We start from the raw sequence: 10,788 nt of genomic DNA, 5'->3' as shown, positions 1-10,788 counted from the left end.
CAAGTTTAAACGCATCAATAAACCACTAAGCAACTAACAACATAATTCACAAGCTGCGTTAATTTAAGCTGGCCTTCAACCATTCATATAAATAAACAATCGACGTGTCTACATTTATGGAGACAAATACTTGGCACAATTCAGCATGACTTGGCCCGCAACCACATGTAGACTATGAGTTATGCCCAACCTTTCGCACAACGCAAACCAATGATTAACTTTTAACAATCAACGTGCCTACAATTATAGAGAAAAGACTTGGCACAATTCAGCATGACTGATGACAATCACATATTAAAGCTTTAATTAACTTTCGCTTATAAATTCATGTTAACAAATCCCAGGACCGTAAAGGAACCATTAAACTATAGTTGAACACAAGATGGACTTCATGTTTGGGAAACATGTTGATACTACAAGTTCCGAAACCGTGCGTAAAATAAAAGTAAAAATAATACAAAGCAACCATATGAACGTACACAGTACACCCAGATGTGTACTCCAGGGAACATCCTGTAATCTCGAACATAATTCTCTCAAAGCAACAACGTCAGATAATGAAAACTTGTCGAAACCTGCGCGGTTGTAGCCATTCCGAGTCCTCTTCTCCCGCAAAGTCTTGCTGCTCAGCCTATAAAAAGTTGCCGGACCACTGTTTGCCCATTGCATTCTAAAATAAGATTTAACATTCATAATCTCATCCTTAACTGTCGTAGTATTAACATGGATACAACTGACGTCAGCAGCACAATGACTGAAAATACGAAACATGCATACCTCTAGAACCCACTGTTGGAAGGTATCGGAACTCAGTGTATTAAACTGCGTAGGAGTGATAGCGGGAGCTTGTTCAGGTGAGGAAATTGTCGTAGCTGCTTGAGTAGGAACGACCCCGTGCTTTGTTGAGCAGCTGGGAGCGGCAAAGAACTGTTCTATGTGCTGCCCACCAAGGAAGAAGTTGCCGCCACCAACCCCTGGGTTCAGCCGGGATAGACTCGAGTTGGTTGCATTTGGTTCGGGGGGTCTCGGTATGTATGGATCCGCACCGCCGGGATTACCAGGTTGAGAGATGCCATGTACAGCCTACAAGTAGATAAACAACTTATTCACATAAGAGGGCTATGGAAGAATAAATTGTACGTTGCGAAGCAAAAGGCAATTCAATAAACATAAGCAACATGTTACGTGGGACCGACACCAACCAAAAAAAGTAAATCACATATAATGTGTCAAGTTTACAACACATACTATATTCAACATGCGTGCATAGATGTATTCCAGCAGATAATATGAATCCAGTTATTCAGTAACCATTGGCTTGTCATATTCCCATCGAATTTTCCAAACCACTGTATCTCACCTTGCATAGGTAAATCACATATAAAAAATAACCCAAAGCATGAAACATACCTCCAAGCAACTACGCCCCGAACGATTCCCACTGGGCTCTCCTGATGATGGATCCCCGACTGTGGCTGATGTCCCTTCTCGGATGCCAGCTTGGCTCATCTCCCTTTGGGACATGCATGTCCTCTTCGTGTGACCGGGAAGCCCACAAGAAGTGCAGCAACACCTCTTCCCCCCAGGCACCGCATTTGTCAAGGACCTCGTTGTTGCGGTAATCTTTCACCACCCTATCCAGGCTCTGAACCAATTCAAGAAGGCTATTTGTGGACTTCAGAAACCCTTTGACGAATGCATTTATGCCCTCACACCTGGAAGTTGTCCTGTAGCCGGCGCAAAAGGTGCCCTGTAGATATGCCGTTGCCCAACTCCGTCTTAATTTGTAGGTGCTTTTAACCCAGCTGTTGTCCATTAATCCCAAGATTTTCACGGTTGTGCTCCAGTACTCCTCAAACTCGGCAACATCAAAGTTTGCATAAACTGCCTTTTTGAAGACCTTCCGAAATTCGGGCTCCTTCACCCTTAAGACACAGTTTTTTTCCAAGTGCCACCCGCATAGGCGATGCCTAGCTGACTGAAGCACATCCGCAATCGCTGCCCACATGGCTTTATCCCCGTCGGTGACCACAACAGAAGGCTTCTTGTTTTCCATGACATCAAGCATATTCAGCAACACCCATCTATATGTACGGACCTTCTCGTCCTCTAGCAACGCGAATCTGAAAATTGCCATCTGCTTGTGATGATTTGATGTAGAGAACACCACTAGAGGCCTCTTGTACTTGTTGGACCTATATGTTGCATCAAATGCAAGGACGTTACCGAACAGCTGGTAATCCGCCATCATCTGCCCATCCGCCCAGAAAAGGCTGCCAAGTTGATCCCCTGTTGTTTTCGTATATCTAGCGACAGTCATCATGTCCGCGTTGGCCTTGCCTTCCAAATAACTTATTGCTGCTGCCGCGTCTCCGTCATTAATTTGTGCTATTCATTGGCTGTGAACGTAATTATACAGATCCCTCTTCGTAAACTGAAGCATCCCGTACCCCCCTGACTGCCCGGCCATGTACGCCATAATCTTCGAGGTCGCAATCCCAAACTTTTTTAGACTATCAACTTGAGCCTTATCACTTTCACTCAGATTCCGATGACTGGGAATAAGATGAGTAAACACGGTTGTAGCAAGAGGGTGGTTATGGTTGTCGTCTATCCTCCGGACTTTCCATACCTGATCTTGCAAATCATAGTAAATTTTCAGCTTCGCTGAACAACCCGTGCAACTCTTCGGCTTCTCCTCCCTTACTCTTTCTGGACAATCGTAGTGTTTCCCATGCCTTGTACCTTGACGGTGACAAAAAAGTCTTGTCTTACCAAAACACCGTTCATTCGAGCCACATCACCCTTCCTTACACCAGACCCCCTGAGCCTGGCAAACTGTTTGTATGCCGCATAAGCCTCTTCCTCAGTACTAAACACTTTGTCCAAGAAATCCTCTGTGGACCTAAAACTGGGAGCATCACCCACACATGTCTCCTGGCCTGGGCCAACCCCGTTCCTGTGGGTTTCGTCACCCGTTTCAGCCGTCTCGGAGTCATTCTCGTAGGAGTCATCCTCGTCATCCCCACTCGAAGAAGTGATACGAAAATACTCCTCCTCACTAAGCCCGCCCGAATCATCCTCTCCAACGGTGCACTGCAAGTTCGAATCCATCTTTGACAAGAAAAGAAGTCATTCACCTGGAAGATGGTTAGTCGGCAAGTAACTTATCATGACTTACTATGCAACTTAATTAAACACCCTCATCGGAATAAGTACTTAAAACAGGCTAAGCATACTTAAATAGAAAAACCAAACTTCATACAACAACGAGTGTTCCTCACGCTACATTTACTACACATCGATCGATGCAATTAGTAGTCCCAGACGGGAAACATGGTGTGACAATCTCAAATCGAATACAAAGTAACAACCAGCAAATATTTAAATAATTATATAGACAGCAACTCTCCGCTTATAAATGATACTACGTATTTTAACGCACACTGAATAACCGGTAAACTCATCAACAATGCCACAACACCAACATACTTACATATAGTCGGGTCCAACCTGGGGACAGGGTGTGGATACCATGAATAATCTTTATCAATTTCAGCCAACCCTCAACACTTGCTTTCTGTCCAATTTATTCAGCCTGAATGAATGGATTATTTGAGCAATGCAGCAAAGTTATCCACATGGTCAAAATAATAAAGAATAACAACAATAAGTGTTTTCAATTGAGATCATAACAAGAACAAAAAAAAAAGGAGTGGGAGCCATGCTCTATCACAACATTAGTATAAGAAATGTTTTCTTTGCCAAAAAAGAAAAGAAAATAGTCTTTCTTACGATAGGGACCGCTGATGTGGGAACCTACATTGAATACAACTAATTCAGCACCTCCTCTTACATAATATATTTTACTTATTATTGACTTATCAAAAATTAAAAAAAAATAATAGCCTAATGCCATACAAACAAAACTAGCACAACATAAGACATAACTCACGTTACTCAACCAATGGAACATGTAAACGGTATAGCTAGTCTTTTAAGCCAACTCTCACGCTATAAATCACATGATTTTTTTATTCGTACCTTCGGTGTGAGAAAGACATTGCATACTAATACACTGAAACTTTCCATCTTTTTAAATATGACTACTAAAGACTATTCAATTGTTACTTGCACGATCTACGATCGCCCAGTACACATCCACAAACATGTCAAACAATTTTGTATGAACCCTATTCTCTATCACAATTAACTTCTTTTTCTTCGTAATCTCATTTTTGTTCTTACAATGTTGGCAAATCCATAAAAAGGTACCTTAAAGACAACATTGAAGCATGGCAATGTGTAGATGACTCACTTCATGTGTTCTATGCAATGACTAGCTACGGTAAGAAAGGAACACCTGAATGTCAAACATAAAAACACAAAGAGGGACGAGAAATTTCATGCGACAAGTAGCAATTGTAAATCAATCCCAAAACTCTATAACACCAACAACTCAGTATTCAGGTTGAACGAGACAAGTTGACATTCTAGTCGTAGAAATTCAAAAGGAGGAAAGCATAAAGGCAATAACATATACAACAAAACTGGATAAACCACGTACCTCATGCTTCTAGCCGAAACCAAAGCCAGACACAATGCAACGGACGTTTTCAATAGATTAATGGATTGAGTTCACTTCAATACACCAAATGCTTCAAACCTCTAAATCAAGACACCGTTTTCAACAGAGTATAACCCAACAGATCAAAAACCAGCCTACTTCATACCTGCCCCGACCCGGGAAGTAGCGCAGCACCAGCTTTCGCCCCCGCCCGCAGCGGTAACGTCTTACGCACAGCCACAATCAGCGCCGGATAGGAGAGGAACCAGCAACCTACACCGGAGTTAGTTTCGAGCATTCGACCTCTGCCTCTGCAGCAGCACTATCTCCCTGTGCCTCGAACTTAGGGCATCATTTTTGGGCATAACATCCTCGTCAGTGCTTCGCTTTCCTTTGATGCATCAGGGTACGCGTCTGTGTTTTTTTTTTTTTCCTCCCTTCCATTTTCAATAGAAAAAAACAAAACCCATCTTCCATTGGATACCTAAATATTTTTCTTGGCATAGCCCACCTTAACAAGTCCACTAACAGACAGTGCAACCAAAAAGCTTCGGCTGGTAGCTCAGCCAACCCTACCATCAACCGGTAGACAAGCTCTGCAAAGCAGAGCAACGTGTCGATCTCATGGTCATTTGGGTAGAAAATTTGTAAATCTGTATCAATTTGAATCTGTACCATATAATGACCCTTATTTATTTTGGTATATCTACTCAACACAGTTATTCACAAGTACCGCACCCATGGGCCATGGCCATCCCATAAATTTGGAAATTGCAACCTAAAATCAAAGAATGTCCAACCCAAAAATATAATGGAGAAAAGACTTATTGGACTCTGACCAAAAGCAATAAAAAAATACAATTTTGTTTTTGGGAAGGGAAAAACTCACTGTATTGGCCATATAACAAAACACAGAAACTGGGGTTAGGGTACCCGTCTTAAAACCAAATTCACAAAAAAAACAACATTTATTGCCCAGCCCAAAACAAATTATTGCTCTAAATTTTAAATTTTTTTCTTTATCAAATATAGTTTTGTAATGAAATAATATTTTATTTAAGTTGTGGAAACAAAATATTTCATTTTAATAATTTAGTCAACCAATTTTATACTGAAAAAAAAAAAGAATAAATAAAATCATCATTAAATTTATAAATTCTATAATGCATCAGTATAATTTTCGGACCTGATTGGCACAAATGTACAAACAAAATTCCTAATATACCTTCACATAATCGATTGATATAGCAAAACACACATGTTATTACATGTATTTTCCATTATTGTTTAGCAAAAATTAGAAATCATATTTTTCTCTTAAATGAAAAGTTGAAAACACCATAATTAAAGAAACTAGTTAAAAGCCTGCTTTTTGATATTCGAGCATAAAAGAATAGTAAGAATATTATTTAAACCTATTATAATTCTTTCATTTTCGCAAAACTAATCCAAACTACATAAACTATTGGTTGGTTGAAGCCTCATTAATTTTATTAAAGTCCAAATTATAAGCATGAACCAACCAACATTATCATCATCGTCATATACACATGAGATAAGTTTGTTACAACATATAACAGATTCACTAAACAACACGTGCACTTACGCGCCACCGTCAACGGCCGAGCGTATAGAGCGTGCACGAAGCCACTCAAGCATATCGCCAAACACAAGCTCCACGCTCTCCTCTGGCTCCCCAACCAGCTGGTGCCACATTCCAGGATACACCTTCAGCGTCTTATCCTTACTCGCGGCACGCGCGTAAAGCTCTTCCACGCAAGCCGGGTCGCAAACAACGTCGTCCCCGCCGTGAACCACCAGAAACGGCACCTCAACCTCTTCGAACCTTCCCTGAAGCTCCCTGCATATCCGCAGCAGCTCCTGCGCCGTCGAAGCTCGGGGACGCGCCACCTTCCTCCGCGGGCTCGCCAGCGCCAGCTTCCGCTTCCACTCCACTTTGAAGGAAACGTCCGGGATCGATCCGCGCGTTGGAACCACGCGCCACGTAGGGATTATCGCCGCAGCTATAGAAAGAAAATGTTCCAATGGCCACGGTGGCTTGAACTTCTCGCTGATCCCGCACATGGCGCCGTTAAGAATCAGACCGTTCCACGGCTTCCCGGATGAGACATTTTCCGGTGAGTCGCGGAGGCGGAGAGTGATTAATAGCGCGATTGCGCCGCCGAGGGATTCGGAGTAGAGGAAGGAAGGAAGAGAAGGATCGAAGCGAGAGCGGAATTCGTCGAAGAAGGCGATGCAGTCGTCGACGACGGGGTTGATGTCAGGGATGTGGGCGATGAGGCCGTCGGAGAAGCCGTGACCCTGATGGTCAATGGCGCAGGTGGCGAATCCGGCCTTGGCGAAGTAGATGGCGGTGAGCTGGAGGAACCAGCTGGATTCGCCGGTAAATCCGTGAACGAGGGCGAGGGTTCCGGTGACGGTTGCCGGGGGTAGCGGGAGCCACCACTGAGTGAAGAGCTTGAGGCCCCTAGGGTTTGTGATGAACTCGGAGCCGTGACTCACTGAGTGGCGGGCGTAGAACTCTTCCGCTGTTAAGTCACCAAAGGGGCTGCGCTCGTTAGCTTCCGCTACTGGGTGCACCATCGTCGCTAAAATGCGCCCTCCGTTTCGCAGACTCACTTTGGAGTTTGGATTAGACTGTGTCTTTTGTTATTTCACTCTCCTTCACTATTTATTATCATCTGGCCCAATTTTTTCAATTGATATTGTTGGTGAAATTTATTCAAATGAACTACCAACATAGGAAAAATGTTTATTCTTTACATATATTTGATGATGTGTTATCCTATAACAAAACAATCAAATATGTCATTAGTATTTTAATAGTTATGCATATATATAATTTTAAAAAGAGTTCAACTAGAGAATTAATTTTTATTTCTAGCTCATATTAATATTTAAATGCATATCTTAAATTACATACTAGAAGAATATATAAAATTTCATTAAAAATAACATCTAAAACTAAAATAGAATATCTAAAGTCATAAAGTTTTTACGGAAATCACCAAAAAATGATTTAGAATTAAAATAAAATCTTAATAAGTGTAAATGAAAAAAAAAATTGTTGAGTAAAAAAATCATTTATAAAAAAACTTAGCTCTACATACTTTTTCGTTTAAAAATATCATAATAAACAATTAAGTTTTCGTTTATTGTAAGACATCTCAAAGACTTGTTCAAGAATTGTTAATGCTAAACAAACACTTTATTTAATGTACAAAAATGATACTTTAGGTTAGAACATTCCAAATACAAATGTGATTCTCAATGATGTAATTTGAATCTTAAAGAAAATGTACACTTAATGTTAATAGTATTTAGCAATATTTCTAATAAGATGGTGGATATTGTCACTTACAAATCGATATAACACAAAAAATAAAATGCAAACAAGAAAAGAAAGGAAAAGAAAAATTGTGGTCACAATAAATTATGCATAATTGGATATTTAGAAGAGGTTGGGCACATTAACTGCAAGTGGGGATGGAATGGAAGTTGAAGACTTGAAGTTTTATGTCTAGTAATTGAATGAAGCAGGGGAAAGTAGTTGGCACAGGCAAAAGTGACCTATGCATTCTTGTGAAATTTTCTCTTCCATCAGGAAAAAAAAAAAAGATCTTCCTATGTAAGTAAATATCGTGTGTACTGTGTCCTACGTTTTTCTTCCGTAATTAATCCTTCTATCATTTGAAATTGACATAACTAATCTACTCGTTCAATTTTTCTTAGAGACAAAATACTTTTACAAATTATATGACGTGTTTATATAACATGAATAATTTAAATCGTTACGGTGAGAAATTGAGGTGATATGTATTTACTATTTAGGACATGCTTGTGACTTGGGAGGATGGCCATCAAAGAGAAGCTATGGAATGGAAAGACTTTTTTTTTCCCCTCTTTTTTTCAATTATTAGTAGACTGAATTTAAAACCTTTTTCTTTTATTTTTAAGATTTTAAAATGTGACAAAAATGATTATATATTAAATGTATTTTTTCAAAGATAATTTTAGACATTATATTTTAATACAAATTTTGTAAAAATATGATTAAAAAATGAAATATTTTTCTCTTTAACTTTAAAATTGAATTTTATTTTTTATACACCTTTTAAATAATTATTTAAATATCTCTAAAACTTCAAATCACATGTACGAATCTTTTGCTAAATATAAAAATCGTTCCCTAGTTATAAAAATTATATTTTTTACTTTTGATAATTTTTTCAAAAATATATTTTTCATTCATATTTTTTAGAATTACTTTAATCAAAACATTTGAAACTATTTTAGTAATTTCGTTTTCAGTACATACTTTCTTTTTTGTATATACGATGTTTTTTTTTTCGGTGTACTATACTATTTTAGTAGTAGTATAGCATAATAAAAGAATATGGACTTACTTGTTGAGTCCAAATAAAAACTCCCTGATATAGGCCAATTTATTTAGCTATATAGTTTTCTGTGTAGGTTGGGCCAAAAAATCTCCAATCCAAAAAATTGGAAACAAATGTATATAACACAGAAAAAAGAAAGTTCTATACCCATGGCCTAACATTGTTTCTTCTGCAGAGATGATCCTCTCTGGAGATTAACATTTAGTTCGTTGGATGTTAATTTGATTATTTTTTTTAACTTATTTTGTGTTATCGTTGTATAGAAAATTGATATTTGAACAAAAAATTATCTGTATATATAGGAATATCTATCAATATTTAAATACATCTTTGTTCAAATATCATTTTCAAAAATTTAATTCAACTTCTTTACTTATGACATTATATTTAATTAAATGTTTAGGCTCAGGTTAGTAACTCAAGTTAATAATAATGACATGCATATTCAATTATTAATTGACGAATTACGTGTTTGGTTTTGAGTGCGTTAGACAGTTTAGAGAAGTAAAAGCTAATTCTTGCAAAGTTTGAAGCATGGAGCTAGCTTGAGCAAAGATGTAATAATAATGTATAAATATCAGCCATCAGGCATAAGCTATTAAGAGGAATAACCAATTTGAGTTGGTTGAATAATTAGTTTATTTATTTATTTAAACAAACTATGAAATTTCGAATTTTAGTTTATGTATAGTTTTAAAAATCGAATTGAATCGGTCAATTTAATCAGATTAACCAAAAATCGATTATTTAACTAATTCGGTTAATATATAAAACTGTTATATAAAAAGTTAATAAAAAAATTATCAATCTGACGATTAACCGATGAACCATTTAAATCGACCGAATTTTTTTATGGTTTTTGATTCGGTACATCACTTAAAAACGACGCCGTTTTACTATTGTTTAAAAGAAAAAATTCAGAAGGAAAAAAATCTCAGCACCCATTTCTTTCACTCTCTGAAACGGTGAAACCTAACCCTAAACCCAGCCAACTACCATCATCATTCCTCATCGCCGAACTCTTCTCCTCCGATAGAGGATGTTGTCGTTGTCGGCCGGGGCAAAGTATGGGTACCATCACACTCCTCATCGCCAAACTCTTCTCATCGCTCCTCTTCTTGTTGCCATCGCACGAAGGACGCATTGACCCGGTGGTGTTATCGTTGCGAAGGTTGTTCGGTCGATCATTATCTCTTCGAGCTCTCTCTCTCTCTCTGTGTATGTGTGTCCGAAGCCAACATTTCTCTTCGAGCTGTCTGTTATTCTCTGTCCGAGCTCATTTTTCCTCCTCCGTCTAGGCATCAGCAATACCACCACTAATAAGACTAGAGAAGTTGCCAACAAAAAGGAGGAGATTCACCACCACTTCAATCCATTAGAATGGATCTAATACAAAGAGCAAGTACAGCAATAACTTTAAGATTGTCCAGTTTTTTAAAGTTTGTTCTAACTCCTAGTTTTAAAGCACCAAGAAAAAAGAATCCTTGATATTCAATGTACTTGTTGAAGCTAATTAATCTATTAAGGTGTTTAGGATAATAGGTGTTTGTTTTGTAAGGCTTGGTTATTAGTGTGTTCCAGACTTGATAGTTTATTCATACCATCTTTTACCAATAGTCTACATGAAGTAGGGTTAGGAGTTACAAATATAAAAGAACAATTATTTTTAATCAACAACTCACATTATAATTTGGACAACTAAATAAGAGCTTATTTAGATTTGTATCTGTTCCAGATTATTGAAACACACAGCGACAGCCGCATTCACAACGCTCTAGCATCTGCAAATCTCTACTGCAA

The 10,788-nt window shown here is 38.3% G+C and overlaps 2 protein-coding genes and 1 long non-coding RNA gene across 3 annotated transcripts; all 3 read right to left on the bottom strand.

Moving 5' to 3' along the window:
- Positions 1 to 283: 283 nt before the first annotated feature.
- On the bottom strand, positions 284 to 2,467 carry LOC140172869 (protein FAR1-RELATED SEQUENCE 5-like). The gene is made up of 3 exons (XM_072226631.1): positions 1,411 to 2,467; positions 778 to 1,083; positions 284 to 670 (listed from the first exon to the last, which is right to left on the bottom strand). Exon 1 carries the CDS (start codon positions 2,321 to 2,323, stop codon positions 1,421 to 1,423), a length of 903 nt encoding a protein of 300 aa, XP_072082732.1. The 5' UTR covers positions 2,324 to 2,467; the 3' UTR covers positions 284 to 670; positions 778 to 1,083; positions 1,411 to 1,420.
- A 752-nt stretch (positions 2,468 to 3,219) lies between these two features.
- LOC114925911 (uncharacterized) lies at positions 3,220 to 5,345 on the bottom strand. The gene is made up of 2 exons (XR_011876962.1): positions 4,568 to 5,345; positions 3,220 to 3,598 (listed from the first exon to the last, which is right to left on the bottom strand). It is a non-coding gene; the product is annotated as an uncharacterized lncRNA (long non-coding RNA).
- Positions 5,346 to 5,972: 627 nt separating this feature from the next.
- On the bottom strand, positions 5,973 to 7,807 carry LOC112775762 (caffeoylshikimate esterase). Its single transcript, XM_025819599.3, has one exon. The coding sequence runs from the start codon at positions 7,169 to 7,171 to the stop codon at positions 6,170 to 6,172; it is 1,002 nt and encodes a 333-aa protein (XP_025675384.1). The 5' UTR covers positions 7,172 to 7,807; the 3' UTR covers positions 5,973 to 6,169.
- Between the last annotated feature and the right edge of the window lie 2,981 nt (positions 7,808 to 10,788).

The sequence above is a fragment of the Arachis hypogaea genome, chromosome 19, assembly GCF_003086295.3.
Source record: "Arachis hypogaea cultivar Tifrunner chromosome 19, arahy.Tifrunner.gnm2.J5K5, whole genome shotgun sequence".
Lineage (NCBI taxonomy): Eukaryota > Viridiplantae > Streptophyta > Magnoliopsida > Fabales > Fabaceae > Arachis > Arachis hypogaea.
The sequence above is the reverse complement of the archived record's forward strand: the minus strand, read 5'-3'. Positions and strand labels throughout refer to the sequence as shown.

Coding starts and splice junctions, on each gene's coding strand:
- LOC140172869 (XM_072226631.1), bottom strand. CDS start 2,323: ATGATGACTGTCGCTAGATATACGAAAACAACAGGGGATCAACTTGGC.
- LOC112775762 (XM_025819599.3), bottom strand. CDS start 7,171: ATGGTGCACCCAGTAGCGGAAGCTAACGAGCGCAGCCCCTTTGGTGAC.